Consider the following 19,995-nt stretch of genomic DNA (forward strand, 5'->3'; position numbering starts at 1 on the left):
TTTTGATACTTTGGATTAAAACAAACCAACAAATAAGATACAAACAAACTTATGGACTGTTTCTGAAATCATTGAGCAAGTTTGTCTCCAATCTTCTAAAAACTGACTAGTTATTAGATGATGGGGTTAGCTTATTTTGGGATATGCAAGGGCAAAACACCTGAAGGGCATTAGTCAAAACAGCCAGAGGGCATGTTTTTTCTTAATAAGAAATAACCTCTCTTAAAAGAACGATAATTCCCACTCGTAACCTCTAATTAAAGAAAATTTATTCTCAGCTTTGCAGATGCTTTCAGCTTCTGTGCCGAGTTTTTACACTTTGTGAAGGTGTAGTCTGATCGTCCGGGTGAGTGTAGTCCTGAGAAGGACTGTTGTCGGTGGCAGTGACTGACGTTTCGACAACCTGTGCGGAAGTCATCATCAGAGTCAAGTGAGTGATTGTTGTCAGTAGAATGTTCTTATTCCAGTTCGTGTGAAATGATCGGTTGGTTTTGCCGTGATGTTATTGGCTGTAAGACTCAAGTGACGTAAGTCGTTCGTGATTGGTCTGTTTCGGTCTGTCGGTAAAGCTAGGTTGTCCTTTTTCGGTCGTCTGTGATGTTTATGTCGTGAATGAGTCGTTTGTATGGGGCGGGTAGTTGTTGACATCTGTTTAGGGGAGTCTGTTCTAAGTTAGTAAACCAGCTTTCCAGAGTCAGTCGTTGAAAATAGTCAGTGCTGTAGGTTAGGCATTGCGCAGAGTCCCAGTCAATGTTGTGGTTGGTAAGTCGATGGTGTTCAGCAATGTGATTGCTGACATCACCTTTCCTCGTCGCCCGTCTGTGTTCAGTCACTCTTGTTGTGAGGTTTCTGCCAGTCTCACCGATGTAGGAGGCTTGGCAGTCGGAACAATTGAACTTATAAATCGTTCCCTGTCTGTTCCTCGGTTCGTCTTTGTCTTTAACGTTGGTTAGTAACTGACGTAGTGTGGTGATGGGTCTGTGGGCGACGCGGATATTGAAAGGTAGTAAGATGCGCGAGATGTTTTCAGACATACCTTTTATGTACGGTATGGTTGCTGTAGTCGTAGGGGTTGCGGTGTCGTTTGTTTCGGTAGTGGTAGTGGGTCGGTGAGTGTTTCGTCGGATGAAGTCGTTGTTGTAGTTGTTCTTCGTAAAAACACGGTGAAGGTATTTGTTCTCGTCGGATAAGCTGTCTGTCGAGTCACATACTAGTTGTGCGCGTCGTGTTAGAGTTCTGATAGTTGTGGCTTTGTGTGATGTAGGGTTGTAGGATGACTCGTCTAGTAATCTGTCGGTGTGTGTCGGTTTCCTGTAAACTGTCGCTCGTAATGAGTTGTCGTTGTGGCTTACCAGGCAGTCTAGAAAAGGAAGTTTGCCATTTTCTTCGACTTCTCTGGTAAACTGTATGTCAGTGTTTTGTTCGTTAAGGTGGTTGTGGAATGCGTCAATTTCGTCGTGTCGAACGGCGGTGAATGTGTCGTCAACGTAACGTAACCAAAGCGGTATCGTTTGTCGGCAAGTCGAAAGGGCGCGTTCCTCGATGTTCTGCATCACAATTTCTGCTATAACAACAGAAACTGGAGACCCCATGGCAGTGCCGTGTAACTGTTTGTAGTGTTTACCGTTGTACTGAAAGTAAGTAGACGTTAGGCAAATGTTTAGCAAGTCCATGATGTCGTCTGTCGGTAGCGGTAGTGGTTCGGTAGATTTTCGGATTGCAGTTTCAGTGCATTGTAATGCTAATTGAAGTGGAATACTTGTGAACAGTGATTTCACATCAAATGACACTAGTTTGTAGTCGTCAGGTATCTGAACAGTCTTGGTAGCGTTAATGAAGTCTTCAGTGGATTGTAGTTTATGTCTGGATTTGTCGGTTAGCGGTTGTAGTATTGTCGTCAGGTACTTGGATAGTTGGTATGTGGGAGAGCCACAGAAAGAAACAATAGGTCGCATCGGGAAACCAGGTTTGTGTAGTTTCGGCAAACCGTAGAGTTTCGGTGGCTGTGGTACCGAGCACCTCAGTCGACAGTACCGTTGGTTGTCAAAGGCGTTCGTTTTCTTGAGTGTCAGTAGTTTACTGTTGAGTTTACGTTGAAGGGCAGGAGTTGGGTCACGTTTGAGTTCTTCGTAGGTTCGTTTGTCGTTAACTAGTGCGTCCATTTTGTCGTGATAGTCAGTTTTGTCCATAACAACAGTAACTCGTCCTTTGTCGGCTGGTAGGATAACTATGTTCTCGTCGTTTCTCAGTCGTTTCAGTGCGCGTTGTTCGTCTTTAGTCAAGTTGCTGTCATGTAGTGACGTTGATTGTATAGAGGAGGCAATTCTGCTTCTGATGTTATCCTTGGTCGGCTCAGATAGTTCTCGTTGCCGAGACAGGGCCGCCTCAACACTAGATACAATAGCCTCAGTCGGTATGCGTTTAGGTGTTACTGAGTGTTTTAGTCCGTATGATAGTACCCGAGTTTCAGTCTTGTCTAAGGAACGAGAAGAAATGTTACTTACCCAGTTGTCGTCCGGTTTGCTTCGTCTCTCTTCTTTGTCTCGTAGCAGTCGTGTCAATTTTTGTTGATGTCCAGTGCGGGCGCGTTCAGTCGTCTTGTTGGCTCGTTTGTCGGCAATTGTCGTAACGGTGTCAAGTAGGTCAGTTGGTATCAGTTGTTTCAGTTGGTCGTGTAGTTGTCGTAATTTGTTTCTGTGGTGTTTGAGTCTTCTGTGGCAATCATTTATCCGCGCTTTGACCAGTCGTCTGCCGTCTCACCCGGACGATCAGACTACACCTTGACATGTTACCCCCGGGTTCAAACCATTTACTGCATTTTTACACTTTATTGACCTAATTAGCGTCTGCGTTCGTTTTTTTGCCTAAGATTTTGTTACAGTAACCAAGATAACGGAAATTTCGGAGACATAACGGACATAAAGAGCTGTGATTTACTGTTGCTCGTTGTGGTGAGCAAGTTCGTCGCACATTCCTGGCGCTATCGTTGGTTATGATTGATATCTTTTCACCTTACTCGGTACGATGATATTTAAAGCTAGTGCCTACGAAGACGTACATCTAAGATCTAAGTCTAAAGTACAATTACACATAATACAATGAAAAGTTTACAATAAATTACGGTTGTAATACCCTTAAGACTAAGTGCTAAAAGTCCTAAAAATATATAAAATCGTCATTACTGAAGTTGACAGTTGAGACAGATGTGCAACAAACATTACGTAACCATTAAAGAAAGAGAATCCTAAAAGTGCGCTAGATACAAACGTAACAATTGAAAAAGATGAATCCTAAAAACATGCCAGATGTATAAATAACAACTGAATGAAAGCGAATTCTAAAAGTGCGCAAGATACGAACGTAGCAATCGAATGAGGAGAAACATCAAATTGTCAAGATACATACGTTACAGCTGAATGGAAGAGAATTTTGAACTGAGTGCATGAGTTATTTATTTATAAATCCAGCGAAAGGAAATTCAAAAGTGTGCGAGAGGCTAACGTAACAATCGGATAAAGGAGAATCCTAACATTGCGCGAGAGCAGTACCAACGTAATATTCGAACGAAAGAGACTGATCCTAAATGTGTGCGAGATACTAACGTAACATTTATTACTCACGTTAAAAACAGAAAATCTTAATATTGATTTGAACTACCAGAAATACATCTTCCTAATAGACTTCATCTGTCAAAAGCCCTGAAATCTAATGGTAAACCGTCAAAGGCCTTCAAAATGTTACCTTCAACCGTCCAAATGGAAAAAAAATTAACCGTTTACTTGGTTAAGTTTTAACATGATGAGGTCAGCATATTATGCACTTATTGACTGTGTGGGAGAGCTGAACGGGCAAATATCTGTCTCGTGGTCATGACGCACGAGCCGAACGAAGCAGGGATACAATCGAATGAAAGAGCTCTCTCAGTCGATACTGAAGCGTTTTATCGTATGACCACTGTCTATGTTGCGAAAAATTCGAAAAGTTTTCTTTAACTTAGATAGGATGCGATAGAATTCAACGCGATGGAAAACCACAAAAAACACTCTACGTGTTCCAGGGCCGAACGGCTTCTTCCGGACCGGCTCATCAAGAGACCCCATCTGGCCCCATCACGTCACCTTTCACTATGATTTTCTTTGGAAGTACTTGAGTGGGGCGGACGTTCATATGATAATTTGCAATATGCAAGGACAAAACACCTTAAGAGCTCTCACACATTGGTCAAAACAGCCAATGGGGATGTCTCAGTGTGTAAGAGAGATTGTTCCATATTGCATGTTATAATTAGAAAAAAATCATTCTAAGCATTGCAGATACCTTCAGCCTCTGTGCCGTGTTTTTCCGCCTTTTGACCGACTTGGTGTTTCTGTTCGCCTTTTCCCAAATATTTTGAAATAATTTGTCATATGAGTGGGCAACTGGTATACTTTGTTGTTACACTAACCAGGATATTGAAATTTACGGGGACCTCTAGGATCCATATACAACGAGTTCAGTTTTGGTGAGTAAATTTATTGCAGATATGCTAGCGCTGCCGGCCTTATAACGTTGGTTTACTGCACTAAAGTGATACAAGTTAACTGTCACTTTTGTTACATCAGGTATTGATCTCGAAGCGGTTATAGCATGGGCAGATCAGTGTGGATTTGGGCGTTTCTCATCTTGTTGATTTACGTTTACAGAGGTATTTAAATTTTTAAGTAATATATCATCTCCAATTAAAATTAAAGAATCGAATTTCAAATTCTCTTTGTCTGGCGGAACCGACAAACATGAGCTCCGTGACGGACCATTTACTTAACGAGAGGCTGACATTTAAAGTGTCACTTCGAAAACGAACTCTCATAGGATACTTGTATCGTCTGCAAGTCGAGGTCGACTCGATTTTTAAGGATTGTCCATCGATTCTTCGATTGTTGCTATTCTCAGAAATACGTTCTAAATTGGTCTCACCCAAAAATTGGAAATTTAAGAGACTTTGCGAGACAAATGAAGAAACATAGGCTTCACCATTCAAAACGCACCGTCACAGAATGTAGTGGTAACTTGCGGTTTACAACACAGCTCTTTTTACAGCTCACCGTGCGAGAAGAGCAGCCGCGTAGTACGAGTTCCGCATGAAAACATGCACAGCACGCTCGAACACTCTAAAGGAGTACGTCATATCCTATTTATAAGTCGGTTTGCATGGCTAATCACGCGATTATGAGACATATCGTTATTTACCACAGGGAATGGGACTCTAGAAGATTTTTGTTGTCGGGATAGCATTTGCCTGATCCTCATTCAGGCCCTTTAATATTGTTATGACCCCCCCCCCCCCTCCCTCTCCCAACCCCCACATTGGCAGTTCCTTGGCAATCACTTTACTACAGTCTCCCCCTTACACTCTGTTGACTTCGATGATCCCCCTCTGGTTCACCTCAAAACCATGTGATCCCTCAAAATCCTTCACCTTCCCCCTCCCTCCACCCTCGCTTCGGTGATAAATAATCTGTCCCGTTATTTGTTGCGTAATCTGCGTCACAATTACCATGCACTTTCGAACCTTAATTTTTGCAACTGTAGTATTTTTGTTTATCACTACTTTCTCTTAGCACCTATTATTCCATGCCTATTTGCGAGTAAACTTGATATCGATATTCGCAACTAAACGTTAACTCTTGCAGCACGTTTATTGTGCTAAATGGTAAATATGCTGTAGATCCGAATTTATTTTTGGGCGCAGTATTGCTTCTTTTTCGATCCAGCCTCATTTATATGGTTTTACGTTATTGCTTTATTGATGATTCTGCGAATTGGTCAACCAGTCTAATTTCCTGCGAAAAAGAACCCGTCAAATTTTCTCATAATTCTGCGCTGATTAAACTCTCTACCAAAAAATTCAAGGAGGCGTAAAGCCCCCGGTTCCTTCCCAGAATGCACTATCAGCGTTATGTTTTTGTCCTATGACCGAAGCTTTTCGATATCAGTTTACTGAGTGCAGAAAAATTTGAGCTTTTGGCTCCATCTCATTGAAATCTCCAAATGATAACAGCTGGAATCGCCATGGATCGATTTGTTGCAAATTTTTCTCGAATGTCTTATAGAAGAGTTTATTTGCCACTTATAACTAACAATAGCTAACCGGCGTTGACCTTTATCATGAATTGGACAAGTTTCTGCAAATCAAATATGTTCTTGCTTATCTGAGATATAAGTAAAACGAGTTTGAGCAGCATAAACTAATATTTCACCTTCTGGGGCTTAAAAGGGTGGTCGTGCGCCAAAATTGTGCAAACTCTGACGCGCCAACACTCTACAAAATGATGTGTGCCTTTATAACGTATTATGCCGGTTGCAAGTAGAATCCAGACTCCACAGCCCTATCGGATATATCATTCATTTTATCCAGTTATTCAAATGTCCTTGTAATTGTCCTTAACTCGGCAAGTTTATCCAACTTAATTGATTACCAAAGTTTATCCAAGGCCTTAGCCATTCACATCGTTTTAGATTTATTTTTCATCTTGCATCTGTGGAGATATCTGACAGGGCTGCTATTGTAAATCAATCTCACTCAGCAAAGGGGTCAGCTCCTTTTTCAATGAATTAGAATCTAAAATATTTTGCCTAGTAATATAGGCGAATCTTTGGCTAATGTCACAACCTCTATTTTTCCTCGTCAGCTAACGCCGTTTCGCCTGTAAGGAGTCAGTCCGGTGAGTACAAATTATTTACATGTAACTTGTTAGAAGGAAAATAAAAAAATATGCTTTTAAAATATTTTCAGTTCTGACTTTTGCCTAATACCTGAGAAAATAAGCCACTGTGAAATTTACTTAGGCTGAATTAACCAAGAGGGTTTATGCTGGCGAGAAAATAAGAGTAGAATGAAAGAGTTGACTTCGTCCTTTTGATAAACGGCTTGTTTCTTTTTAAGGATAGTTTGAACTTTGAGTAACCTCAGGCAACCTGTTGTTTTCGGGTACTTTTTAAGAAAACCTAGGTCCAAAATTTCCTCGTCACTAGTGCAGTGAAAAGCAATGGCAAGTTTTGCAATAAACAGAAAGAATAATAATAAAAACGATAATGACAATATTGATGATGATAATAATTATAATGCCAATGATAATAATTATAATGACAATGGAAAAATCTCTGATGACTAAAGAATAAAGTATTAATGTATATATTTTACTATGCCTTCTTTTAATTTGCAACGATTCACTGACACTGCTCCCGTTCGCGACAGGAGAGAAAGATCGTACTTCAGCTTCCGACACTTGGAATCATCTCTTAAATATCGGGCTTGGACTCTTGGTTGTTTTCTACGCTGTAATTCCTGTCGTCATGATTATTAGCGGGTAGGTTCGTTGTCGTCAGACAGCGAAAGATCGTCTGTAAGTTCATTATTTGCCTAACCCTAATCTAATTAACACATTAAGATAATATTACATCTGGTTAAGGAGCTTGACAAGTTTTGCAGTTTTCGTTCGAACCATCCGGTTCTAAATTACTATGTTAGTCTTCAATAAGTAGAACTTAGTTCAAATCAATGTCGCAATGTACTAAATGCCTTTGATGAATATGCAAGTTATAGATAAAATGTTAAGTAGGTTTATGACACTGGTTGCATGCTGGTCCTTCTATATGCTCTTTTGCCAAAACGATTACGTCTTTATAAAGGGACAGGCATGCTATGGCAACATCAAGGCCAAAACGTAGTCCATGGTAACATTTTCTAGCAAAAAAGAGAAGCTTGGGTATTCTGCGGCTTCTTTCATACTCTCGAAAATTACAGTTTGTATCATTACTCGCTGTATCTACGCCATGTAAGTTTCATCCAATTATAAATATCGTTTCCTTATTTTTCTTCATCTAACTTTGATTATACAGACATACATACATAGGTTAATTGAACACTCCCCATAGGGGCTTTTCAGGACCAACACCCACCCATCCCACCCAGGGGAGGACATCCACCACACAGTAATCTCGTGCGTGGGAAATTAACGTCTCCTACCCCTAACACTGCAGGAGACGGGGCCTACAGTTTTTTCGTCCTTATCCGAGAACGCTAGAAAATATATCTATTTCTTGATTATAGAAAGGTAGCAAATTCTCCTCACTTATTTTAAGACTATGAGTATTGGTTTAACAACAATGCCAGTTTGCTACATGGAAATAGCGATGCCCAGTAATTATTGAATATGCAATCAGGAGTGCTTAAATCCGATGGGCCTTCCTCTGTAACCAAAACCTTTAATCTAACCCTTCTATATGAAATTTCTTTACAGCTGTCACACGCCACTTTCGAAAAATTTTGTCAGGATGAAAAAAGTGAGTCCTAGCGTGAGATTTAGATTTATCCCTTCTTATGCCTGATGACAAATGATAATTTTAGAGTTGGTTGTCTCCTCGCAAGTGGCAACCCTGTAGAATTATGGACGTATCCAAAAAAGGCGTTTAGCTGTATTCTGCCACTAACTCCTAAACGATCTTGTCGATCCCCAAGTTATGACACTGAATGACATTCACCGTACTGAAGCAAACATTATTTATTTCTGAATTGAACATGAAAATTGAGAAATGAAAAACAAATGGTTTGTCTTACAACTCTTTCTTAAACTAAAATTAAGGATGTTTTAAGAGGCTAGAATGTTGGTTTGGTAGCTTTAAAGTTAAAAAGTGATCATAGCTTATTAGAAAATTGTCAAGCTTTTGTTTCGAACCATCAAAAGTGTGTTAGAGTTAAACCACCCAAGGTTTTCTTTGAAAAAATAACTAATGGTAGTTTGTTCCGCCTAGTATGATATTCTGGAAATACATATATATTTAATGTAATACTCAAAACTGCCGTTTATATATGATTTGTTACTTAAAGGTGACGAATAAGGCAAATCATCGGAAAGATCAAGTAGGTCTCAAAAAAGGCGACTGTTTTGCCAAAAGCTCTCCAACAGTACCTGAATTAAAATATATCACCCAAGTGGAGGGATATTTCAGCAGTTCCGGCGGGGAACTGAGTGCCGCTCCTGACTCTAACGTGAAGATAGTTATCGGAAACGGTGCAATTGGAGACAGCCAGTTAGTCTTCTTCCGTGTGGTCGATGATGAAAAGGAGTTGCTCCGAGATATCCCCGTAGGACCTGAAGAGACACTCATTTCCCCTGTGATTGAATGCGGACCGCATGATATCAGCATCTCAAAGCCACTAGAGATTATAATTCCACATTGCCTCTATATGGGTAAAGCAGAGGAAAAATGGATAAGTGTCTACAGAACTGACCCAGGTAGTCGAAAAAGCTATGGGCTGAGAATTTTCAGCTGAATTCAAAAGCTACCTAAATCTTACAAGCTCTTAAACCTGAATATATTTAAAAACAATGCATCAACATGTGATTGATTTTTTTTGTTGCTTCTCCTTCACGCTCCTAGGAGTTTTCTCTGTGTATCTGGTTTTCCTGCTTTCGCAAATACTAAGTAAGATCTCAATTTTAACTCTTACTAACCCAACTCTAACCCTTAGAGGAATATCGTGGACGTCCACCGCCAACTATTCCGACACTCATTTTACCTCCTTCCCATTCCGGTAAGTTCAACTGATGTTCCTTATCTTGTCACTCTACTGATGATTTTGTCCTTGACTCCTGATTAAAGGTCCCATCAAGTGGGAGAAAATCCCTAACGAATTAGAGAAAAACAATCTGTCAAATGCATGGTTTACAGTACAGGAGGACTCCATTCATATCCAAACCATGACATTCTGTTTCTGGAGCATATTTTTCTGTGGAGGAACGAGGAGAAATAGAGCTATAGTGTTTGCTAACAAGCCGAATCCCGGATCGGATCTTATCTATTTAAGATTCTATACTTACAGTGATAACGAGGATTCCAGGAGGGTAAGTAATCTTTCGATAAAAACAATTTTTATCAATTACTAAGAGACAATATAGGTGACACAAGTAAAACACCATTGACTAATGGGAACAAAAGCATCCTCTTTTCAGAGGTAATACTTGCCATAAAAATATAAGCAAGCAAACAAACAAATAAACAAACAAAAAAGAAGTAAAAAGTAAATAGAATTAGGAAAGGGGATTTAATACTGATATATCTCAAAATGAAAGAAATTGGAGAAAGGAAGGAAATGCGTAAATTATCACGAAAAGCTGCAGTACTAATTGAATCTTTTCCTAGTGTTTCAATCTCTCAAGCCATCCAAGTTGATGTTTTTTCTATACTTATGCGCCTCCCCATTATACCAAGAAAGAGATTGGGACTTAGCTTCTGCGTTCCAGGGTTTGGGTTGATGAAAGTATGAGATGGATAAATCGCTATCAAGCGGACTTAGTAGTGTTAGTAATACGTACTGTGCTATCCACTATATCCAGTATATATATTATATATATAATATCCAGTATATAACGTTATGGCTAAATAGCATAAATCATCTAGTCTCAAGCACATGAGATAAGCCAAATGCTTCTACTCCTTTCAATTGGATACAGCAATAGTTTACCCTGAAATTTGTGCTGGTAAGTAGCTATACCCCCCCCCCCCCCCCCCCCGTGTAGTAAGAACCTCAAGCATTTGTGAGAAAAGTGTTGGTAAAGGGATGTTTACTTGTATCAACGGGGTTACTGTTTCGTTTGTGTAACAAAAGATGAATACGAGCGTCTGTTCGAAATTCAGATTTCAGAGAAAGCAATCTTACTTGTGGTCAGTCTTGTTAATGCTCGATTCACTACTTCGCTGATCCACATTTCTTTCCTTTACCAGAGGGTGGAAAATCGAGAAAAGCTGTATTCTGATTCGTCCAGGCCTTCAAAAGAGAAACCCTTCAAGGTGTACGACCACAGCAAAAAGATAATCGTGAGACTCGAGGATCTTAAGGAAGGCTGGGAATTAGACAAGACGACGGATGGCGAGAAGGTGAGCAAACTGTTATTGTAATGCTAGTATAACTAAACATTGTGACCTCTTACAACCTGAATTGAGGCTCTCTTTACAATTTTTTTCAAAAATGTGAGCCTCTCTGATCAAATCTATTTATCTATCAATATATATATATACATATACATTATATATGTACAACATATTTTGAAAAAAGGTTAAAACAATCTTTACGACTGAGAACTTTTAAACTTTCCTCTCGACAACCTCGATCTCAAGGTGACACTTCTGCGCGAGTAACACTCCATTTTTACAAAGAATTACAGATGTCTACACTAAACGACCTTTTTTACCTCAAACTACGAAGATAAAACTAGGCTTACTCCACAAGGGTATATAACATCATTTAGAGATGTTCCGTCAAAGTATACATGGTTGATAGTCATAAAAATAAGTAAAACCGAAGATAAACTGGATGGAAATTTTAGAGAGGTTAGTATTTTGAGCATTATCGAACGGCCAACGATCGAAATGGCACATTTTTCTTAGGAACTAGCTACTTTGCTTAAAAAGAATATAATTATGGGTCATGTGGCCTTCTAATTGTCTCTGCGGTAAGTAAGGTGTCTTAATAATGTTTGTTGAAAACCACTTATTCTTTGTGGAATTCATTTTCCCAATATTTATCCTTTTCTGCACCCTACTGATGCATTGTATGACTCAATTTGTAACCCTTTGTAGAAGGTCGTTTGCGCTCGAGCCTATGGCGGTAGACTTCGCTCTCAAATTCCAGATACATGTGCGTTTGCAGTAAAACCAGTGAAAGGTCCACTTGTGAATGGATTCTGTTGCAATATAAAGTTCCAACAAGAGGATAGTGATGCAAAACATATAATCTATGTGAACCCTGGCTTTACGCCTGTGAAGGTAACTTTGCAGTAAAATAGGTTTCAGAAATCAAACTAAAAGAAAAAAGAAGACAAAAGATCAAATGAAATTTACCACTTTTTTTATCTCCTTTTTTCCTCTATGTTTCCGTTGAACCCAAGCTACAAGCGTCACTCCTTTTCTGTTAACCCCCGTAAACTGGTTAGAGGCCATACTACCGGCAAAAAAATTCCCTGTTAATGATAAACCTCCTACATGTACATTACATTCGCCCCAACCGATATAGACGTATGTGTTAGTCGAGATCTTCTTAAATTTATACCACCCTCCTGACCCATTTACATGCACATTAGCGGACTAGTCGCAAATAGTGGTGTAGATATTAGAATTCTAATCAGAGAATGTTTAGAAATACATTTGATAATAAAAATTAACGGTAAAAAACTACGACGTTTCGAAGTCTGCATGACCTCATTATCAAGTAAAATGTTAAAACTGATGTAAAATTGTAGCTCAGAGATCTCTGAGCTACAATTTTACATCAGTTTTAACATTTTACTTGATAATGAGGTCATGCAGACTTCGAAACGTCGTAGTTTTTTACCGTTAATTTTTATTATCAAATAGATATTAGAAATAGAAAAAGAGAAAACAGTTTTAACTGTCTCTTCAAACATAATCAGGTGGAGAGTCTTCATGAACCTTGTAAAATACAGGTGAGCTCCAAGTCTGACAATTTTAATGTGTTTAATTCGTATTGGCATCTTTCACTCATTCTCCTCCGCACACTTAAAGTAAAGCAGATGCTACCACTCCAATCCCGCCTAACTCTATACAATAGTCTCATTCTTCCCTTGTTTGATTATGGTGACATTATTTGGGGTGATAAGATCAATTCCAATCTCATGGAAAATCTTCAGACTCTTCAAAATAAAGCTGCTAAGATAATTCTTGATCGCCATCCACATGACTCGGCGTCCGAAGCTCTTGATTTTCTTGGTTGGAAGCCATTGAATCTCAGGCGACGTTTCCATCGCTGTACAACGATCTTTAAGTGTTTGAATGGTCTTACTGACTTTGATTTTAATTTTGTTAGAAATAACTTAATTCATAATTACAACACGCGTTCCAAAGACGATTTTTGTTAACCTCGCGTAAGAACAAACAGGGGCCAACAACGTTTTACGTATCAGAGCGTCGTCGACTGGAACTCTTTAAGTCAAGATATACGTGACACCGCTGTACTTTCTTACTTTAAATCTAAGCTTAAACATGCATTTTAGTTAAACATGCATTCTCGAGTGAACTAGGTTTCTATTCTTATCTAGTTCTAGCTTAGCTTTTTTAATTTTTATTGTAATTCTTTTGCAGCATATGCAGGGCCTCACTGAGAGCACCTTTTGGTGAAGTGGGCATTTCTTTTAGGGCCTGCCTTTGAATCATCGCCCCTTAAATCGCTAGACCCTTACATTTATTAGCGGACAATTTTTCTTCTTTTGCCTAAAGTGAGAGATGATTGCAGTAGAAATACCACAGCTGCTCACAAATATCGTCCCCATCTTCCTGCTTGTAGCTTCAAATTGATCTCATTCACTCCGATTCTATACTTAATAGCAGTCAGCGTTTCAAATGTCATCACCTATGTCTGAGGTATAGGAGGATAGCCAAAAAAAATTGGATTTCTTAAACTTTAAACTATTACTTCAGGTTGAAATGGGGTTCACGTATTGATTTGGCTACCTTTAATGTGAAAGAAGTATCACAATTTGTTCAGATATAATCGGGCATTCCTTATGTACATTCAGAGGTATGATAAGATTGAACTAACCTATGATGGGATTTTAAAAATGACTAGGCTGTTTTGAGCGGTGTATTGGACACTATATTTATCGTTTGACTTGGAACAATTGGTTAGAGATGATTTTTCCTCTAAAGGTGAAGGAGGCAGATCCACAAGTGGAGGGATATTTCGACAGTTCCAGCGGTGTGCTGAGCGCCGCTCCTGACTCTTACCCTGCTTCTGACTCTGCAGACTCTGAGGTGAAGATAGTTGTAGGAAACGGTGTAATGCTGGTTGGAGTCCACCAATTGGTCTTTAAAAAAAAAACACTACGGCAGTTTTATCCGCCTCATATAATATTTTGGAAATATATTTAAGGTCACACACTAAACTACCGTTTACGTATGATTTGTTATCCATGATAAAGGTTACGAATACTACAGTTCTTTGTGAAGATCAAGTAGGTCTCAAAGACCACAAAGAAGGTGATTGTTCACCCAACAGCTCTCCAACAGTGCCTGTATTAAAATACATTAATCAAGTGGAAGGACATTTCAGCAGTTCCGGCGGAGAACTGAGTGCCGCACCAGACTCTGAAGTGAAGATAGTTATCGGAAACGGTGCAGTTGGAGACAACCAGTTGGTCTTCCTCCGTGAAGTCGACGATGAAACGAAGTTGTTGCAGAATATCCCTGTAGGGCCTGACGAGACACTCATTTCCCCTGTGATTGAATGTGGACCAGATGATATTAGCCTTTCAAAGCCTTTAAAGATCATTGTTCCACATTGCCTCGAAATGGGTGAAGTTGAGAAGGAATGGATTAGTGTTTACAGAACTGACCCAGGTAAAGAAAAATTCCTCTGGGCAAGGATTTTCAGCTGCATTCAAATGAAAATACATTTAAGAAAATACATTTAAGATTTTAGAGCTTCAGGAAATTTTCAACTTTTGTAAGCATTATAAGTTTGGAGTTTGTTACTCTTGGTTCTCTTGCCATACCCTACATGTATTAATGTAGTTGTAATTTGTCTAGAATTTTGAATCTCTTGCTTTGATAAATCTTTTATTATTTTATAATAAACGTATTAAACACTGCCCGCCTCGACTAGCCTTTGCTAACTGCGGGAAGTGCATATTTCTTTGTAATATTTTGTAATAATAAAAATAATAACAATAATAATAATAGTAATAATAATGATAATAAACGCATCCTCTAGTAATAACAATAGTTTGTTCGGGGCATGGAGCTGACTCTTTTTTTTTCACTTCTCTTCCACCCCCCCCCCCCCCCTCCCAGACGTTTTCTGGTTAAATCTGGTTCCTCCTCGTTTGAAAAAACCAAGACCCCAGTTTCATTGGACTTAACTTCCCGACAGGAACCTCGAGTATGTCTGCTGCCGAGTAATCCGACTCATTCATTTTACCAACACATTTTTTATCCTCTTCCCTTTTGGGTTTGTGGGACTGATGTTCGTTGTGCTGTTACTGTACTGATGATTCAGTCATCAATTCCGGATTATAGGTTGCATCAAGTGGGAGAACATCCCTAACGAAGTAGAGAAAGATGATCTGTCAAAGGCGTGGTTCACAGCAAAAGAGGACTCAATCCATATTATGACCATGAAATTCTGTTACTGGTGCATATTTTGCCGTGGAGGAACGAGGAGAAAGAGAGCTAGAGTTTTTGCCAACAAGCCGGATCCAAATTGCGATCTCATTTATTTGAGATTTTATGTTTACGGTGACAACGAGAATTCTAGGAAGGTGAGTAATCGTTGCATGCAATGAATTCTTATGAAATTTCTAAATATTACATAGGCGACACAACTAAAACACCGTTGACAAATAAGAACAACAGCTCCTCTATTCAGAGGCAATTATGGCTCTTTAAAAAACAAAATAACAACAGGAAAAGACAAAAAAACGTCAAACGGGAATGGAAAGGCCGGATGGTAATGATAAAATCAAAATGAAAGAAATTAGAGGCAGGAAGTGAGCGAATTATCCTTAAAAATAGCAACACTTCTTGAATCTTGATATCTTCTCCTAGCGTTTCAATCTTTCTAATTCAAGTTGGTGTTATTTCTATTCTTGTGCGCTTCCCCATCATACCAAATAAGAGACTGGGACTCAGTTCTTGCTAATGCTCGATATGACACTTCACTGATCTTTATATCTTGCCTTCACAAGAGGGTGGAAAAACAAGAAAAGCGATATACTGAAACGTCTAGGCCTTCAATTGAGAAACCTTTCAAAATGTACAACAACAGCAAAAAGATAATCGTGAGAGTTGACGATCTTAAGGAAGGCTGGGAATTAGACACGACGACAGATGGCGAAAAGGTGAGCAAATTGTTATGGCAATGCCAGTATAATTAGGAGTTGTGACCTCTGAGTAACCTGAACTGAGGCTCCCTTTGCATTGTTTCTGAAAAATGCGAGCCCTTTGATCAAATCTGTTAAACGTTTAATTTTAGCCTGTCAATGGAAGGGAAGGCAGTGTAGCCGATTGGTTAGGGAGCTGGAAAGGTAACCTGTTGGTCCTAGGTTCAAGCATTCACCCTGATTCTCGCTGGATTTTTTTTTGGTTTCCTTGAAGTTAACTCTATAGTAGCGTTTTTTGTATAAAGTCAGATTGTCTCCCTCTTGCCAGTTGGAGTTTTTGAAAATTATGTTTACTTACAATTAGTTTGTATCGGTCTTGAAAAGCCCCAATGGGGAAGTGGTCAATTTATGCTGTTATTATTATCATTATTATTATTATTATTATCACATTATTATTATTATCATTACATTATTATCATCATTATTATTATTATTATTACATTATGATTATATTACAGTTATATGTGATAAATGTGCAACGAAGTGACTCCTAAAAACGAAGTTGTGACAGTAAATTTCCCAAGAATGGAACAAAGGGTCCCGACCAGAGATGGAATCCGGGGATGGAGTCAAACGCCCTGATAGACCGTAAGAACAAAAAAACAAACAAAAACAAAACAAGTAAGAAAGAAAGAAATAGAAAAAAGGAAACAAGAGAAAACGAAATAAAAAATAGGAACAAAAAAAAGAACACAAAAAGGTGGCTTTACTACTTGGCAAAGTTTGTTGATGAGTATATGACGTTTATCATTTGGACCTGCTCAACAGGGATAGTTAACTTAATCAACGGATAGTATGGGTCTATCAAAGTATGCACGGTTGATCATCAACCAGAGCATATCGATGGAGCTTTCGCGAAGGAATAACAATCGAAATATCGAAATTGCAAAACGAACTCTTGCATGATTATGAGAAACCTCTGAGTTGTAGATCATGGTGCCTTCAGATTTCCTTTGAAAGTCGGTGTCTTAGCAGTGCACTTTGAGTGACCGGTTATTTTTTGGGGAATTTTATTAAAACGCTTTACTCCTGACTGATGCATTTTGCTAATCAATCTGTAATCTGTTGTAGGAGTTACTCTGCCATAGCTTTCGCAGTAAAGATTCATGTGATTTCCAAGTAAAACCAATTGCAGGTGGAGTGGGGACCGAGGCTTTCTCTTGTAATATAAAGTTTAAGCAAGAAGGCCGTGAAGCAGAGCACACATTCTGTGTGAGCCCTGGCTTTGAGCTTGTGGAGGTAATGCTGTTTGTACTTAAAAAAATTATCTATTTATTTTTCTAGATGACAAGATAGGTTTCAGTTTTTCAAATTAAAAAAAAAGGGAAGAACAACACACAAAGTCTGTTAAGTCTGAGGTAGTTTTCATCTCCCGTAGAGTTACAATCAATACTTACCTTCTACCCCTTAACGACCTTATCTTAACCGGTTCTAAGTCGATTTACTTGCGAAAGAAATGTTTTACTTATTAGGTACCTTCTACCTTCATTCGCCCCTATGGCCTCCAGTTATTAACCTATGCGTTTAGTCAAGACAAACTTAAATGTGTACCCGTTCATAACTTTCCCTTCCCCAGTTTCGAGCGTCATCAACAGATAGAATAGTCACTTAGAAGGCTTTTCTATGTTCCACCTATGTCCCTTCTGAATAATGATGTTGTTTAGCTCAGTATTCATGAATGTCATTCTCAGGTGTATGAACCATTTTGTAACTTTTACTAGCTCTCTCGGTTTTAGAGACCTACTCCAGGTCAGATCACTGAGGAGAGTAGCGACCTGCAGGTGACATCAACCCCTCGCACGCACTTAAACAGTGTAGCTGGATGCTCGACGTCCTCAGCGCCAGACGAAAGTGACACGAACAACTTAGAAGAACAATCAAAACCTCCTAAAGGTATCTTCTGTATCGTCATCGTCATTACTTCAGTCACAATGACGCGAAACTGTACCTTAATTCTACAAATGAACACTTCGAATAAGCTCCGAGTGTCTCACTAATGTTCGTATCACATTTTTTCGTCCTTTGTGATCCATTACTATACAGACCCACGGCAAGAATTCATTTATTTGTATTTACGATGAAAAAGCAAAATCTAGCTAATGGTAAAATCTAGCTAATGGGCTTCGAGCGTCATCAACAGATAGAATAGTCACTTAGAATAGTCACAATCTGTTACTTTCATCACCGTGAGGCGTGAGTAGTCCAGTGGTCAGTGGTCAGTGCGCTGGACTCTAGGTCAGATGGCCCGGGTTCAAGTCCTGACTGGGACTTGACGTTGTGTCCTTAAGCAAGACGCTTCACTCACATTGCTTCGTCTTCTCGGATAGGACGTAAAGCCGGAGGTCCCGTCTCCTGCACCTATCAATTAGTTAATTTCGGCAAGGGACGTTAAAGAACCCACATCACGAGATTACTGTGATGTGGTCTGGCCTGTTTACTGGGAAGGGGGGGGAAGGGGCATCTGTAAAAAATTTCTCCTTTATTAATTGTAAACTACCGCCGGCAGTCTGGAAAAGTCCCCCGCACAGTGTTGTAAAGCGCATAAGAGCATTTACATGGAAATGCGCTATAGAAATTGATCTATATTATTATTATTATTATTATTATTATTATTATAATGGTAGCCTCATCTATGCATTACCCCCAACAGATTATGAGTAAAGAACCAATCAAAATGCCTGCATAATTCAGCTTAGTATAAGACAATCTGTTACTTTCATCACTGCGAACAGAGTAAACAAGTTAAAAATGGATTTTAAACATTTTTTTCTCTATGTTGTAGTCTCGAAAGTCCTGGGAAGCCTGCTGGATAATAGGCCTATACTAAAGAAAGTATGTAACTCTCTTAACGCAGAAAAGCCAGGCCTTGGAGACTATCGCAATGTTTGTTCACATTATGATATTGATAGAGATACAGTGACCACAGATTTTAAAGATCACGAAGCCGGACCTACAGGAGCCCTATTGGAGTACTTGGCAGCTAAACACCCACAGCTAACAATTGCTGAGTTTGCAAGTGTGGTGAGAGAAACTACAAAAAGAGAGGACGTTTCCAAGCTTTTAGAGGAATATGATAAGCTGTAGGAAAATTTTAATTTTAAAGAGGCCAGTGTTACTTTGTAGTAATTTTAAAGAGTTTAGTTAAATAATTACACGATCGGCAGAAAAAAATCCTCAGCATAGTAAATTTGGTGAAAAATGTGCAACACAATATTTAATAGGTATAATATTTTAGTAATCATATGCAGTAAGAAAAAATACGAAAAAACAGAATTAATTGTGATTTTCGGCATGACTTATACCACATTCAGCTTATAGACTTGTTACCTTTACTCCGTAGCCGCCTTCTCGCTTATGGTCGTTTTAACGCTATTTTGGCGACTTTTTTTGAACCGCGTGTTGTGCTATCATATTTTTATAACGATAGCCTAGTGTAATAGCCTTTCCTGTAGTTATTTTTACTCACCGAATTAGTCTGTGATTGTAATCATATTTTTTTTTTATCCAAGTTCTGAAAGTATTTTGATGATGAAAAATAAATTTGAACATCATTTATAGTCACTTAGTAGAAATCAGTGTATGAATTTGCATTGCAAACAGAGTAACTTTCATTTGACTGTCCAAAATCTGTGTACAACATCTGTGATTGATCATGAAAATTATGGTCATCCTTTCGACCAATCAAAGGGAAAACGGAAAACAATTGCTGCTTGGTTACTTGCGTTTTTGTTCGCCTTAGGCAGTTTGCTTTATTATGATCATTGCTATTACTATTATCATTATCATTAGCATTATCATCACTTTTTTTTTGGAGTTGTCCTTTGCTCAATCGCAAAGTGCTGGGCGAACCGTCGTTTGCGGTTAACTACGTTCTCATAAAGTAAGAGTTTCGCCTGTGTTATTCATTATTTACCTACAAATGGACTGGTAGATTGAAAAGAGAGGGTAATAAAGGGTGTTTAACATTTTGATAGTATGTCAGCTTCTTTTTTCGCAGCCAAACTTTTGAATTTCAAAAGGCCTTAATTACACAATATTAATTGAATTTATTTCATTTTCCGCT

General features: G+C 38.9%; 2 protein-coding genes across 7 annotated transcripts in view; one reads left to right on the top strand and one right to left on the bottom strand.

Moving 5' to 3' along the window:
* Positions 1-19,995, bottom strand: part of LOC111340954 (uncharacterized) — a 198,673-nt gene that overhangs the window by 113,043 nt on the left and 65,635 nt on the right. The window lies entirely within an intron of this gene.
* Positions 4,317-19,903, top strand: LOC148731849 (uncharacterized). Of its 6 annotated transcripts, XM_088759868.1 has the most exons (16): positions 4,317-4,501; positions 4,602-4,684; positions 6,669-7,346; positions 8,280-8,322; positions 8,867-9,275; positions 9,643-9,884; positions 10,765-10,917; positions 11,620-11,805; positions 12,450-12,482; positions 13,702-13,806; positions 13,974-14,391; positions 15,070-15,311; positions 15,738-15,890; positions 17,004-17,171; positions 17,669-17,825; positions 18,715-19,903. In XM_088759868.1, exons 3-16 carry the CDS (start codon positions 7,333-7,335, stop codon positions 19,014-19,016), a joined length of 2,625 nt encoding a protein of 874 aa, XP_088615994.1. In that variant the 5' UTR covers positions 4,317-4,501; positions 4,602-4,684; positions 6,669-7,332; the 3' UTR covers positions 19,017-19,903. The 6 variants fall into 6 exon arrangements, with proteins under 6 accessions (XP_088615994.1, XP_088615998.1, XP_088615997.1 ...); XM_088759871.1 differs by lacking the exons at positions 4,317-4,501; positions 4,602-4,684; positions 6,669-7,346 and having other exon boundaries at positions 7,391-8,322; positions 18,787-19,903; XM_088759869.1 differs by lacking the exons at positions 4,317-4,501; positions 4,602-4,684; positions 6,669-7,346 and having other exon boundaries at positions 7,393-8,322; positions 11,623-11,805.

This window comes from Stylophora pistillata, chromosome 5 (assembly GCF_964205215.1).
Source record: "Stylophora pistillata chromosome 5, jaStyPist1.2, whole genome shotgun sequence".
In the NCBI taxonomy this organism is placed as follows: domain Eukaryota; kingdom Metazoa; phylum Cnidaria; class Anthozoa; order Scleractinia; family Pocilloporidae; genus Stylophora; species Stylophora pistillata.